Raw genomic sequence first — 15057 nt, forward strand, 5'->3', positions numbered from 1 at the left:
AAAGCTCTGATTACATAAAGGTTGATACAAATTAAATATTTGTTTCTTTTAATGTTTCTTGCTTATAAATCCAGAGCTAAGAAATAATGAAAAGTATCAACTCAAAAATTGTTCATTATGTTTAGTCAGTTGAGTCTAATAAGTTATAATAAATAGGACACGCTGGAGGGACGATGTCTCTGCTGGTCTTTGATTCTCCCGGAGGAGCTGGAAGAAGAGGCTGGGGAGGGAAGTCTGGGCTCACGACCCGACCCTGGATAAGCGGAAGAAAATGGATGGATGGATAAATAGTCTCATAAAGGGCACAGAGGTTTTCATTTCTAATTGGACAGTAATATGCATCTTATAAAAATGTGAAAAGATATTGTGAGGTGTTGAACCACAGAAGAGAAGAAGACTATATCATTTTTCTAACATCTACTGATGTACAAGATTTGTTTTTACTAAAAAACAAAAAAACACATGCTTGTTTTGTTTTTCCAATTTTATTTTGAAACGAAAAAACCAAAGAACGAACCATACACGGATTTTTCATTGTGTTACCGACAGCAGTGAAGTTGTTTTCAAGTTGGATACTGGATATTCGCGCTCCGATGAGTAAGGGACGTTCAGCTCAAGGTTGATCCGATTTATGAGCGCTAATTTCGGCCAGCTGTTCTTTACTGGTCCCTCCTCAAGCGCTCGGAGTTTCACATCGGGACCGTCAATTTCCGAACACTCCTATAAATAAATGCTTTGTCTTGTGACCAACTGATACAGAAAAGTGGTCATTTATGCTATTACACGAGGCACACTAAAAGTTTTAATCATATTCAATAATTTTAATAATTTAAACATTAGTTTTCTTCAGTAGCTTCCAAATCGTGCCCCAGTAACTCAATCTGTGTGAAGTTGTTCTACTAGACTGTATAGATGAGACACACTCACCTTTAGTTCATTTTAGCTTTTTATATATATTTTTAGCTATTTCTGTAGTCAAAATTTGTTATTTTTCTTAAATAGCTTCTAGGTCATGTGACCTATTAACTCAAAATCTGTGTGAAATTATTCTACTAAACAAAATTTTATTCCATTTTGGCCCCTTTTATTTAACCAAAATTACATTTTAAAAAATATTCATAAAATGTATTACCTCAGATGATCATCACTCGTTACCCGTAATGTTCAATTGCATAAAATTCTAGGACAGGATCTATTTCATTACATGTTCACTTACCTGAAATATGATTTTGAGTTCATGGAGCACACAATTTGAAAGCTATTGAAGAAAACATTATATTATTTAATATTAAAATTATTTAAAATATTGAATATGACTTAACATTTTAATTAAGGATAGCGTGTCTCATGTAATAGCATGAATTACCACTTTTTTGTGTCAGTTGGTCACAAAGCAAGACATTTATTTACATTTGTTTGGTTCGGAAATTGACGATCCCCATTCATTCATTGTCATTCATTCAGCCTAGTGTTAGTTCACACGCACGCACACACGCACACACACACACGCACGCACACACACACACACACACACACACACACACACACACACACACACACACACACATTTTCGACCTGTCATTCAGAATAGTATGTCTGTATGCTTTGTGTGTATGGGTATGTGTGATATTTTAGTAGTGTATATGTGCAATTTTAGTGTTTTTGCATGTCTGTATGAGTCTTTAGTAGTGTGCTTACGACAAAACATAGTTTTTGTCCTAAACGGTCCCTTATAATAGAACATATACAAACACTCTCAATCTTCCACTCAGACCCTCTTCTCACACGAAGAAGAAATTTTTGTGTATCATCACCAGTTGGTGGCAGTAATGCACCTCATGATTGTTTGCCAATCCTACAAAACGTCAAAGAAGATTCCCGCTCCCAGCAGTCAGTTCGTTTCCCACCTCGCTGCAGCTGCAGCAGGATGTCTGTGTTCATGGATCTGAATGTGCTGTTTTCTGCAGACAGGAGCCGCATGCAGAGCCTCGTAGAGACAGCCGCTCACTGTGAGTCCACTTCCAGTTACCCTGACTCGGGTCTGGTCTGTGAATCCATCCCATTCGGTCTGTTATAGTTCAGAATAACAACAGGGGTATCACAAGTTAATTTGATGGCTACACCTGGATACGCTGTCAAGCCAGCCGACGTGGGTTCAATGCGGGTCTCTAGCTTCCACAGGCCAAACCCATGTTGGGTAAATAGTTATTTAAGTGTGCGTGTGTGTGCATGGTTGATTGTTATGTACGTCTCAGAAATCAAAATACGGCCCGTGTCGTATTACTCTCATGGGGTGGGATCATAGACATAATATAATAATCTATGGGAGGCACGACCGCTCCAAGTTGGCCTCCGTATGGGGTCTTAAATTATGTCTATGGGTGGGATGACCGCTGTAGTGATAGACATTGTTTTACGGCAGTGGTTTTTGTTAAAAAAAAAGTCATTCATAGAGAAATCGTTCATAGACGTGGTTAGAGTACCCCAAAATTGTACTCAAATCATAGTAGTATACGCTCAACAGATGTTTTCTTTAGAAACCATATAAAATATTTCTTAAGCTTTAATTAAGCAAATGTAAAAAAAAAAAAAATTTGGATAAAAGGTCTATTTAAGTACTGACATACTGATTATAACATCTGATTTAATAGTTTACATTTAAGTAATCAGTTAGCCAAAAATTAAAAATTCTGGTATTTTAAAGAGTATTACCAAAATATTTATACAAATAAGGAGTTAGGTTTGGAGGCTGGATCAAGACCAGATTTACCACGGGGCCCAGGGTGATCAGTGTTTTTTCATGACGTCTCTTAAAAAAAGAACGAAACACAAAAAACAGAGCAATATTTCATCATTTGGTATACTAAATACCAAATGATGAAATATTGTTCTGTTTTTTAAATACCAAGTGGTATTATATAAAGATTAACATTAATAAAATTAATGAGATATTTTAGCCATTAATTAAGCCACTTTAGGTTTACTGTTTTTAATTAAAGCATGTTTGTTCCTTCTTCAGTGGGATTCTCCACTGTCGCCATCAACTATGTATTTGAACCCACAACCAAGAAGAAACAGGTGCGGTTGGCTGCTGTGTTTTCTGACACATCCAGTACTCCTGTCAGTCATTGCTCAGTAAAGTCTGTTTGTTTCCCCTCTGTAGGAAGTTCCATCGCCAGTGCCGATCAGTGAGCTTATTGGTCAGCTGCCTGTGGTACAGGGTCGCTCTCGTCCAATCAAAGTGCTGAATAGACTAACAGTGGTGATGTCAGAGGCCAGTCACTTTGTGAGTTATCCATTGGAGAATGTTGATCAGAGTACCAGATGAAAGTTTTTATTTATTTCTTTTTTATAAAGTTGTGATGTGTGTTTGTGTGTTTTGCTCTCCTAGAGGCCAAATGCTACAGAGTATCGCGCCTTTGACCTCCTGGCCATCCAGCCGACCACCGAGAAGCTCTTCCATGTGAGATTTACTGGCCCTTTGTTTAATCTGAGCTGAAGCAGAATGATGCTTCACCGATTTTGTTTTTTTTTTTATAACTCATTAGTATTAAAGAAACAAAGTTTTCACTGTTGGCCAAAAGACAGCATACAGCTCGCCATATGGGAATTATGACTGCTCCTTTTGAGAAAAACAAAAGGAGCATGATATATCGGCATTCACAACAGACTACACCGCTATTTTTCTCTGCTGACCTCCATTTCACAGGAATGGGAAGCTGAGAAGAAATGTCAGAATGAGGGTTAGGTGGAAGGAGAAGACCAAGATTCAGTCTTGATCTTGGTGCTCAGCTGTTAGTTCAGTTACACCAAGCAAGAAGTCTGCAGGAGAAGAGGCAGGACAGGGTCTCTTTTGCAGTATTGACCTCCTATGCAGGCTCACATTAACAATTATACTTTTCAGAAACCTTTGTTGCTGATGCAGCATCAAAAGGCTCAGAATTCTTTTGATCTTAGGTTACGTTCACAATGCAGGCCTTATTCGTCAATTCAGAAATTTTTTTATGTGGTTGTTCATATTTCCAAATAGATGCAACTTATGTGCGGATGCATAGTAGAGAGCACAGTAACGTCAAACGTAGAGCACATGTTCAGTGCTGGTGGAAGTAAACATGGAGGGAAATGGTGGCGCATATGTTGTAGTTTAAAAGTAGTTGTCCAACCGGAGCCAGCACATTAACAAATTAATCCTCATTATTGTCCACCATGGCGGTTGTTTTCTTCCTGCTTGGGTGTGATGTTGGTGATGTTGTTGTCAAGTATCACTGACTTACAATCTGGGTGAAAGCGGCCAGGTCACATTTGAAAAGTTGAGATACATATTGGATTTAAGACCACATATAAGTGGCCTGGGTTGCATCGCTAAAAATTCGACCTGTGTTGATCAGGCTGTCATGAGAAAAATTCTGATACAGGTTGCATAAGAGAAAAAAAAACAGATTTTTTTCACTTCAGGCTGCAGTGTAAAACTGCCTTAGAGTCTTTAGGAAGTGTCTCTGCTTTCTCCCTCAGGGCCACCATCTGTCTGAAAGCATCAATCCTGAAAAACTTCCCTCTGAGCTAAAGGCACTCTGATAGTTTTAACGGAGTAATGCATAGTAACACTGTGTGTTTGTGACAGACCACCTGCATGCTGTGTGACGTTGACATCATTTGCATCTCGGTGACAGAGAAACTTCCCTTCTTCTTCAAGAGAGCGCCCATAAACGGGGTGACCACCTCATTGCAAGTTTCCTGGATTGCTTCCTTGTTTGTGAGTGTTTACGGCATTTCTCATTCTGTAGGCCATTGACAGAGGAGTGGTGTTTGAGGTGTCATATGCCTCAGCACTCAGGGACTCCACCATGAGGCGCTACACCATTGCCAACGCTGTTTGTTTGATGGAAAGCTGCAAAGGAAAGGTTGGTGTTTTTGCATATGATTCTGTGAGCTGCAACATGATGTGACTTTCAGGTCTGAAATTTTGAAAGCTGTTTCTCTTTCAGAACGTCATCGTCTCAAGTGCAGCTGAGAAGGTTAGTGATCAGTAATATGTGGATTAGGGATGCTCCGATCAGGTTTTCTGCTGCCAATACCGATCATCGATCTTAGCCGATCACCTGGATTGACTGTTAATTTTTTGCTGTAGGTATAAATGCTACTATGTGATTTGACAAAATTAAAACATGATCTGGAAATAAATTCACCTAATTCAGGCATAAAACATGCAAAAGGCTTGCAGGCACAACACAGTAGCTATTCAGTCAAAAGGATAACTGAAAAACCTGCAATCAGTAAAATTATATTTCATAGTAAGGCTCTCAGTACCATAAATTAAACGAGTCAAATAAATGTGTCTGTATCAAATAATGTAAAATAAAAAATGAAACATTCATTCAAAGTCAAACGCAGGCTGCATCAAAATAAACAATCAGAATCAGAAGAATTTATTGTCACTGTCACAAAAACGACAAAATTGCAGTTTCAGTTACAACCATCCGTCACGGAACTTTTCTGGAGTTAAAACTAAGCAGTGACTGTTCCTGTTAAGTCACTGGAACAGTGTGTGTGTTCAAGCTGCACCATCAAAAGTGACTAGTAAATAGTAATGAATAACAAGTGTTTTTCTCAGTAAACAACCTGCTGAGACCTATAGAAGTCAAACTAAGATTCAAATGTTGCTTAGATATGAGTTTGGTTCAGAGTCACAAATCTAATCTCTGCTACACCTTTACAAAAACTTAAGGTTCTGACTAAAAACAAGTTTTAATAAGTAACTCCACTGAATAAAATTCCTCATAAATATTGATTTATTGCAGTGGTTCTCAATACAACTCATGTGTTATTTAAATTATAACTTAAGTTGCTTTAAACTTGTATTTTTTGGGGGGTGTCCATGTTAAAACATATAAACATGCAGGAATTGAATATTTGGGAAGTATCTTAAACTTAAAGGTCAGCACCACAGTTTTCTAGAAAAATATTCAGATTTTATTTGGTGGTTTTAAAGGCTCTACGTTGAAGATGGTAAGAAACAAAGGGTTAGTACCCTAACCCTACTTTATTTTTTTTTACTGTCAGCTGCAGTAGCCCTTCTGCTCTCGACTCCCATACAGAGTTGTCAGCTAGTGCTAACACTCAGCCACTCCAGTTTCAAACTCTTCTTATTAAAGTAAGCGTTAGAGAGCTAAATATAATTGAAATATTGGCTACCTTTGACAGACAATTCTAGACTTTTCCAAGATTGGGAGGGTTCGGACCTGCACGTTTGCGCAGTGAAGGAAAGAGGAGACGGCTGCACACGCATGCTGCGAATGAGATACAGGTGATCGGTATCACTGATCATACACTTTTTCACGGAAATTGGCCGATTATGATCGGTGGCCGATTGATTGACACACCTCTAGTGTGGATAGAACACAATCAGTCTGCATTAACCAAAGGTCCTTGATGCTGGTTATCATTTGCTAATGCTAGTAACACTCAGTAACACTAAATACTATTTAATAGTTTTTTAATAATGCAAAAAATCAAATTATATTTGTTACCTATCGTTAATAACTTACGATTGGTAAGGGTACCTGTTGTAGGTACCTTTACCTATTGTAAGTTTAATCATGGTAAACTTTATCCATGATTAAACATCAAAGTGACAGTTTGGTCCTCTGGGGCCAGCATAGCTCTCTAACTTTGTGTTTGTGTGTTTTTAAGGCTTTGGAGCTTAGAGGACCTTATGACATCGTTAATCTGTATCCTCCAGCTGATGATAAATGTCTGATAGGTCCGTTCCACTCTGAAGAAATATGGAAATCAACGCTTTGCATCAGACTCCAGTGTGTGGAGCAGGAACAGTGAGAGAATCAGCAGTTCAGCAGTGTGATGGCACCCCTGTGGTGTCATGTTATGCTCTTTCTGTGTAGTATAGTGTGGAACTTTATTCAGTGTATTGCAGTGAAATACTTGGTGTGTTGTGTTCCTGACGAGTCTCTCAGAGGGGCACTGTTTGGTCTGTCAGATGCTGACTCTAAAGAAGCCGTGTCTTCCACCTGCAGAGCCGTTTTACTGCATGCAGGTAAATTATGATGAAGCCTTACAGCTACAGAATCTTCCTGTTGGTTTATCTCAGTCTGTCTGTTCATCTGGAGTCTCCTGTTGTATCACATTTTTGACTTTGTTTTTGTCCTCAGAAACCAGGAAGACTGCAAGTGGCATTGTGTACACCCGGATCAGTCAGCAGGAGGCCCTTCAGGACTGCGTCGGTAGTAGGTTTTTTCATATTCATGAATCCGATCACTCTACCGGAAAAGGGTAGAGTGCCTTCTCCAGGTCAGGGGTGTCGTCCTGCCTCAAGTGGAGGAGTTTAAGTATCTGGGGATCTTGTTCACGAATGAAGGAAGAAGGGAGCGAGAGATCGACAGGGGGATTGGCGCAGCGTCTGCCGTGAAGCGGGCGCTGAACCGGTGAAGAGAGAGCTGAGTCAAAAAGCCAAGATCTCAATTTACCGTTCGATCTACGTTCCCACCCTCATCTATGGTCATGAGCTTTGGATCATGACCGAAAGAATGAGATCACGGATACAAGCGGCCGAAATGGGTTTCCTCCGCAGGGTGGCTGGGCTCTCCCTTAGAGTGAGAAGCTCGGTCATCCGGGAGGGACTCAGAGTAGAGCCGCTGCTCCTCCACGTCGAGAGGAGCCAGTTGAGGCTCGGGCATCTGGTCAGGACGCCTCCTGGACGCCTCCCTGGTGAGGTGTTCCGGGCACGTCCCACCGGGAGGAGGCCCCAAGGAAGACCCAGGACACGCTGGAGGGACTATGTCTCTCGGCTGGCCTGGGAACGCCTTGGGGTTCCCCCGGAGGAGCTGGAAGAAGTGGCTGGGGAGAGGGAAGTCTGGGCCTCCCTTCTGAAGCTGCTGCCCCCGCGACCCGACCCCGGATAAGCGGAAGARAATGGATGGATGGACATACAAAGTTGCTTTGTATCTGATTCATCCAATGCTTTGTATCCGAATCAGATACAAAGCAACATTAACTCTGAGCTGCAGAACTTGAATTAAATAAAACCTCAGGCATTTCTTAAAGGGATCCATGATTAGTTGTATTAATATACGTCATTTGAGAAATGTTTATTTTAGATTTGAAAACTACAATAAAAATACTGTAAGCTGTTTGGTTTTTATGAATTTAAATAAGATATTGTCACATGGACATCCTTATGTTGGTTACACTGCAATGCATTCTGGGTTAATGTCATATGCTAATCCCGATTGCAATAGCTTCATCCAGGACAACAGCAATGAGTAGCATCTTTGAGGATTTGAATGTTAAAATTGATGGAAATGTAGAAACCACAAGAGGTAAGAGGAAAGAGTTGGCCAAAGAAGGTGGTGGTTGTGCTGCTTATTTATTTTATTTAGAAACTTTAACTTTTTAAATAAAATGTGCCTCTGGTCAGAACTTGTGGTGCGGAAACTAATTGATGTGCTCTGTTTAGGATCTGGTCTTCGGTCCGGTGTCTGGTCTGTGGTTTCACATTTGGTACTGCTGGCAGTAGCAATAACTTTATCAATTAAAACAGCTTTCAGCACTGCCTGTCTCTGATGTTTCTCCCAGCGTCGTTCGTTCATTAGCCAGTGGTGGGGTTTAGTCTCTTTGGGGATAAAAACTGTCAGCATGGCATTTGGTTTTAGCTTGTGAGGGTAAAGCCCAGCTGTTAGATCCTTCAATTTTGCTCTTACAAATGACTTAGTCTTCTGGAGGGAAATGTTGATAGGACAAATGTGAGTCCTTGGGAAGTTGTTTAGCTCTTTCCCACTGCACTCTTCTCTTTTTTTCATGTCAGAAGTGATGCAGACTCATCTATTTTTTATTTTTAAAGTTGGCCTTCCTGTGCTCACTCATAAAATTCCAGTCCAGAAAGGTTCTAACTGCATCGTCAACCCAACATGGACTGCGCACGTGAAAAAAATGGCAACCTCCATGGGTGAGGTCGCCTTATACACGTGTATATATGGCGACCTACACGTGTGTGTATATATATATATATTTATATATATATATATATCCTATATTATACGTGAGAAATATAACAAAAAATATAAAATTTTTGAAGTTATTGTGAGTTTCCATCCATCCATTCATCTTCTGCTTATTCAGAGTCGGGTTGCAGGGGTAGCAGGGAGGTCCAGACTTCCCTCTCTCCAGCCACTTGGACCAGCTCCTCTGGGGGACTCCCAAGGCGTTCTCGGGCCAGTCGAGAAACGTAATCTTTCCAGTGTGTCCTGGGTCTTCCCCAGGGCCTTCTTGGCCCCGTTAGGACGTTCCTGGGACGCCTCACCACCTCAACAAAACTCTGACATCAGTCATACAAGGACTTGAACCCATGTTGGCTGTGTAGAGGTCTGAGGCCTCAAAATAAGTTGCACGCTCTACCCTATTCACCTCCATGCCCCCATGAATCAGTGTTAATCACATATGCAAACTAACGGGTTTTCTAACTTTGAGTATCAGATTTATTTATTTTTTTTGTCAAGTTTCATAAAAGTTGCAACAGAATCAGTGCAAATACTTGCAAATAAGTACAAATAAGGTAATTATTAAGTATTGAAATGAATTGTCATTTCTGTTCTTGTCACTGAATCAAACAATCACTCTGTTTTGTCTTAAATGAGTTGCTCAAATTGTAGTGACACAGGGGGCAAAATCGTAAACTTATCATTTTTCTATCGGTGTATCTAATATGGCTCAGATGGTTTTTGTAGACTACAGAGATATGCATGATCTACTGTCACAGACTAGAGACGCACTGCCCAGCCCCTCCTGTTTTCCTGTTCCCCTGGTTCTCTTTACCTAGGTTTACGTTTTTCCCCATGTTGGCCAGTGTTTACTGCAGTTTAGCCATATTTACCTGTTGGATGACGTTTTCTCTCATTCTCCTTCCAACTGCTTGCCTTAACAGGTGAAGCTCCTGCTGCCAAACGACCCAAACCAACCTGACAGGGATTGAGAAGGCAGAGCCTATTCTCATTTGTTTTACTGTTTGTACTTGTCTCTTTTTGAAGATGTTTTGCCTCATGAAAACTGATTTATAATTTTGGATCAATAAAGTTTTGAAAATCTTTATTCATTTTTAGCTAATTGAGGAATAACTTAGATGTATGTGTATTTACATACGTTTGTGTGTATTTATACGTGGGTGTGTGTGTGTATATGTATAGTGTCATTGTCAGAACTCACAGAAAGAGAGTTAATATCTGATCCAGCTAGAGGCCACAGCAGATTTTATAGAGAATCTTTTTAGCTGGATTATTTGAGAAGACACACCTGAATTCTCACAGCCTACATCCGAACGCCACAACCTTGTCTTCATTCCATAGGTCAACACCAAAATTAAATTTCATCTTTAACTATTGTAATTACACCTAAGATAAATTAATTTAATCAAAAAAATGTGTGTATGTATTCAATCTTAAGTTTGGGTGCACCGTTGGCAGTTTTCTGGCCGATCGCCAATTACTGATCTTTAAAAAGTCTTACCTGCTGATTTTGATTTTGGCCAATACATTTTTTTTTGTCTGAACTGTCACTGAATGTAGCAAAAAAGTCGCTGAGTTGGCAACATTGGGGTCTCTATTGTTAACTGTAAACATGCAGACATGAACTGGTGGGCCAGTTTATCAGTCAAATCTCTCATGGAAGAGCAACAAAGGACAGTGGCTAGTTTTTAAACCTTTGCTGAGGTAAATAAGATCTGTGGGTAAGACTGGCTTCACATGCAAGTAAGTATTGGCCGATGACCAAAGTTGAGGAAATTGGTGCCAATACATCGGCCAATAAATGTATCCTATATTATATGTTACATGACCACATATCATGTAAACATCACTGTCAGAGATTTCAGCAGGTGTGTGAATGATCTAATAATTGGACTGTTGATTGCAGCCAGGCCACAGTATTAGCAGAACTAGAGGGCGCCAAAACCAAATTCTGTTTAGTGTTCCATGGAGTCTTGGGCCGGCCTTGGTCATGTGTGTAATTCAGTGTGCTTCTGATGTTTTATGTCTGATTGAACTTCTAAGTGTCCAGCAGATGTCACTGTGCTGCTGTGTTTAAAGCCCTGAAGCTTTGACTCCACTATCAGACCATCAGCTGGAGGTCTGAACCAGTCCACCAGTCAGGATATTGTTCATTTGAATATCCTTTAGGATATTCAAATGAAGAGTTTGATGATTTCAGAGTTTTATTAGTGGCAGCTCCAATTCATTAACTTATTGTTTGAACTCTTAAGAAGCTGTGTGGTTTGTTACGTTCAGTCATATTTTATGTATTCTCATTCTGAAATTTTTCTGCTTAACAGAACTTTAGTCCACTTTTCTGAAAGTGTTTCTACTTCAGTGCCAAATTAAACTTCACCTATTTTTCACAAGGTAATATGACAAAAAATACTATCTAGCATCATAATCTAAAATCCCAGCACTCAGGGAAACATTGGGGAAACTCCAAAAAGATAAGAACAACAAATGACGGAGCACAAAAAAGAAGAAACTGATGCACACCATAAGGAGATCAGAACATCAACAGGTCTCAGAACTTAAGAATGTTCTGAGACCTGAACCTTCAGGTTCACACACACACATGCCTACACATGTCTATTCATGCAGACATTGCCTTTGATATGAACATCATCTGAAAATAGCTGCTCTTTCAGACGGCAACATGTTAGACAGGCTTCAAACTCCACACAGACTCTCTGCTCTGGATCATGGCTCAGAATTTTCTAACAACAAAGCAAATGGCTGAAACTCTAGTCACTGTTTTCATTATAAATGTTATGAAATCAAGCTTAAAATGAACAAATAAAAGGAATGAATCTGTTTGTGTTAGAAAATCTGATAAATTCTTGCTTCCAAGAATTTGGAAGCAAGAAATTCTTGGAAGCAAGAACAAGTTTTTCTAAGTTTAAACTTGTTTCTAAGTTTAAACTTAGAAACAAACATTAATGTGAAATGGAGTTCTGCTAGCTGTTTGCAGAAATCTTCATTTATCTGTCATCCTAACAGCCGACATGTTGAACAGTTCAGAATATGTGGATACCCAGATAGCACACGATGTTAAATCAACGCTGAAAAACAGAATCGTTGATTTTTCGTTGAAGTCAACAAATGACGATGGATCAACCATCAAACCACCATCCAATCAAACCGTTGAAACTGTCATTGAATCAATGTTGTTTTGTGTTTGAAATCAAATGACTGAAATGCCGATATCTGATCAACGTCTGATCAATGTTGAATCAATGTCAGCTGTTTTGCCGCACCCCTTCCCCTCCTCTCCTCCTCATCAGAGCTCTGGGTCAGAGCATTTTATTACTGATCGGGGTTATCACGTTTTAAATTAAGCACTGTAGAGGATAGTCGGTGCTGATTCCTTTCTGTACATTTTCTTACTTGTTCATAAAAATTCCTACTGACTGTTTGTGTGTGATATATTGACACACAAACATCTACAACTTACTACAAGGAGTGGAGCGGTCCACCCCTGCTATTTACATGAGTGGGATGGCCCAAACACACAGCTGCTTTGCTTTTGCTTGTTGGCAAAAGATGTTAGTTCAATGTTGAATTATTATCACAAAGGTTGCATGAATGGTTGAGGTCAACAACTGACGGTGGATCAACTATAAAACACACTCTAAAAAGAAAATAGTTGAACCAACTTAATTGAATTGCTTCTGTAGGTAACAAGCAATTCAATTAAGTTTATCAAACTGAATTTATTAAATTTATCCAACCTAATGTATTAAGTTTAACCAATTCAATTTGTTAATTTATTTTTAACAAATTTATTCAGTATGTTTAATATAACAGATTTAAGTGAGTCTTACTCAAATCATTTAGTTTACTTCAAAAATGGTAAATGAACTTACAGAGCACTTCCAGTCATTGTGACCACTGAAAGCACTTCACACTAGAGTCACATTCACACATTTATTTAATGTACAGATCAGTTGGGGTTAAGTGCAAAGGGGTCACATTGACATGTGGCAGGAGGGAGCTGGAATTGAACCGTCAACCTTCTGATCACAAGACAACTGCTCTACCCACTGGCCCACAGTGGCTTATTAGCAAATCTGTCTCTGGTTAGCTTGAGTCATTGTGTCAGACGAGGGATACAAATGTGGTATCAAACTTAATTATTTCAAGTAAAGTCAAAGTGAAAAGTTCCTTTAGGTTAAAATTTGATTGATTGATTGATTGATTGATTGATTGATTGATTGATTGATTGATTGATTGATTGATTGATTGATTGATTGATTGATTGATTGATTGATTGATTGATTGATTGATTGATTGATTGATTGATTGATTGATTGATTGATTGATTGATTGAAATGCCAACATCAAATCCAGTGTGTTTCAGCACTGGTCCTCCAAGCCCTGCAAGTTTTAGGCATTTCCCTAATTCGGCACACATGGTTTTAATTGATGTCTGATTAACAGGGTTTTGCTGAAATGAAAACACGCAGGTCAGTTTGCCTTGAGGACAAGGTTTGGGGGAAGAACTCGTGATCTAAATGTTCAATCAATGTAAGCTGTTTTTCACACCTCCCTTCCCCCCACCACCCACCCCTCACCTGGGCCCATCTACCCCTCAATTTCCTCCCCCTTTCCACTCTCCTCCCCTCCTTGAAACAATTTAAATTTTAGGTGAGAGTTTTAATTTTTCACATTTTATTTTGTAAAAAGATTTTTTTGGCTCTAGTGGCCTTTATTTGATAGTTAATTGACAAGAAAGGGGGAAGACATGCAGCAAAGGTTGCCAAGGCCGGGAATCAAGCCTGCGAGCCTGCGACCGCTGCGTCCGGGACTGGGGCAGGGGTGGGCAACTCTAGGCCTCGAGGGCTGGTCTTTTGCAACTTTTAGATGTGTCTCTACTTCAACACACCTGAGTCAAATAATAAGGTCGTTAGCAGGACTCTGGAGAACCTGCCTGAACAGAGGAAGTGATTCAGCTATTGGATCCAGGTGTGTTSTACCAGGGAGACATCTAAGAGTTGCAGGACACCGGCCCTCGAGGACCAGGATTGCCCACCCCTGGATTAAGACCTCAATGTGTGCAATCTGTGCAGTTTGTGGCACCCCTCATCACCTTCTCATCTCCCCCTACTCCTTCCCAAAACTCCTCACACCCACCCTCTCCTCCCAGCCTTCCCCTCTTTACCCCCTCTCATCCCTTCTTCCCTCCCCCCATCCTTGAGCTCTGGGTCAGAACATTTTATTACTAAGTGGGGGTTAATCATGTTTCAAATTAGGCACTACATGTTGAGAACAGTGGGTTGTGATTCCTTTATGTACATTTTCTTACTTGTCTGTAAATATGATTACTGACTGGTCATAATGTGTTGACACAAAAACATCTACAAGTCTCTACTAGTTGTACAGTCCGACTCCCCCTTTTTACACGAGTGGTTTGTCCCAACCAAACAGCCGCTTTGCTGCTGGGTTGTTTGCAACCGGCTTCTGAATTGAATTCTCCTCTGAGCAGTTTTATGGTAAGTTTTTCAATATTACTTTGATCTTAAATGTGTTTATTGAAAAATAAGGGCATTGTTTTGTGCCTCTACTAATCCTGGTTATTTTGGGGCAAAACAGATATTTTTAATRATTRAGGTCATGTCTCATTTTGTATTATTTTCATCCTRCCCACYRCTSCAGGCCTAAGTATGAAATCCTGTGAGATTTTGTGAGATTTGAGTTTTTAAAAWAGGGCGGGGCCTATTGTTTGGTCTGGGAGAGCATGTGGTGGACAAGAAAGTGTAAAGCTGGCTGCTCCAGGTGGGCTTTAAATTKTTGTGATRRTAATCAMTTGTTTTTAACTTTTTATTATGATGTGCTTAGGGATGTGCTTAGATGTGTCTCTGTTCCAGAACAACTGAGTTATATATTTGCATGACCGTCTGCAGCCATCAAGAAGAGCAGAAGGTTGTTAATCATCCACAGATTCCATTCAGGTGAGGCAGAAAGGAAACACTTAAAACATGTAAGGCAGGTGAAACACTGAACTAAACCTGCTAATGACTGA

The 15057-nt window shown here is 39.9% G+C and overlaps 1 protein-coding gene across 3 annotated transcripts; it reads left to right on the plus strand.

Moving 5' to 3' along the window:
* Positions 1–1783: 1783 nt before the first annotated feature.
* Positions 1784–12218, plus strand: rpp30 (ribonuclease P/MRP 30 subunit). 3 transcript variants are annotated; one of them, XM_017301693.1, is made up of 11 exons: positions 1784–2009; positions 3020–3078; positions 3164–3286; positions 3392–3463; positions 4622–4711; positions 4785–4901; positions 4986–5015; positions 6691–6728; positions 6972–7051; positions 7167–7241; positions 9935–12218. In XM_017301693.1, the coding sequence occupies exons 1-11, from the start codon at positions 1928–1930 to the stop codon at positions 9970–9972; spliced, it is 804 nt and encodes a 267-aa protein (XP_017157182.1). In that variant the 5' UTR covers positions 1784–1927; the 3' UTR covers positions 9973–12218. The 3 variants fall into 3 exon arrangements, with proteins under 3 accessions (XP_017157182.1, XP_017157181.1, XP_017157180.1); XM_017301691.1 differs by having other exon boundaries at positions 1813–2009; positions 7167–7238; XM_017301692.1 differs by lacking the exon at positions 4622–4711 and having other exon boundaries at positions 1806–2009.
* Positions 12219–15057: the final 2839 nt, after the last annotated feature.

The sequence above is a fragment of the Poecilia reticulata genome, linkage group LG19 (genome assembly GCF_000633615.1).
Source record: "Poecilia reticulata strain Guanapo linkage group LG19, Guppy_female_1.0+MT, whole genome shotgun sequence".
Taxonomy (NCBI): Eukaryota; Metazoa; Chordata; class Actinopteri; order Cyprinodontiformes; family Poeciliidae; genus Poecilia; species Poecilia reticulata.

Bases quoted from the DNA above. Each gene is read 5' to 3' on its own strand.
- rpp30 (XM_017301693.1), top strand. From the start codon at position 1,928: ATGTCTGTGTTCATGGATCTGAATGTGCTGTTTTCTGCAGACAGGAGC. The intron at 2,010-3,019 runs GTGAGTCCACTT...TTCCTTCTTCAG, and splicing joins CGTAGAGACAGCCGCTCACT to TGGGATTCTCCACTGTCGCC. The intron at 6,729-6,971 runs GTATCCTCCAGC...CGAGTCTCTCAG, and splicing joins CCTTATGACATCGTTAATCT to AGGGGCACTGTTTGGTCTGT.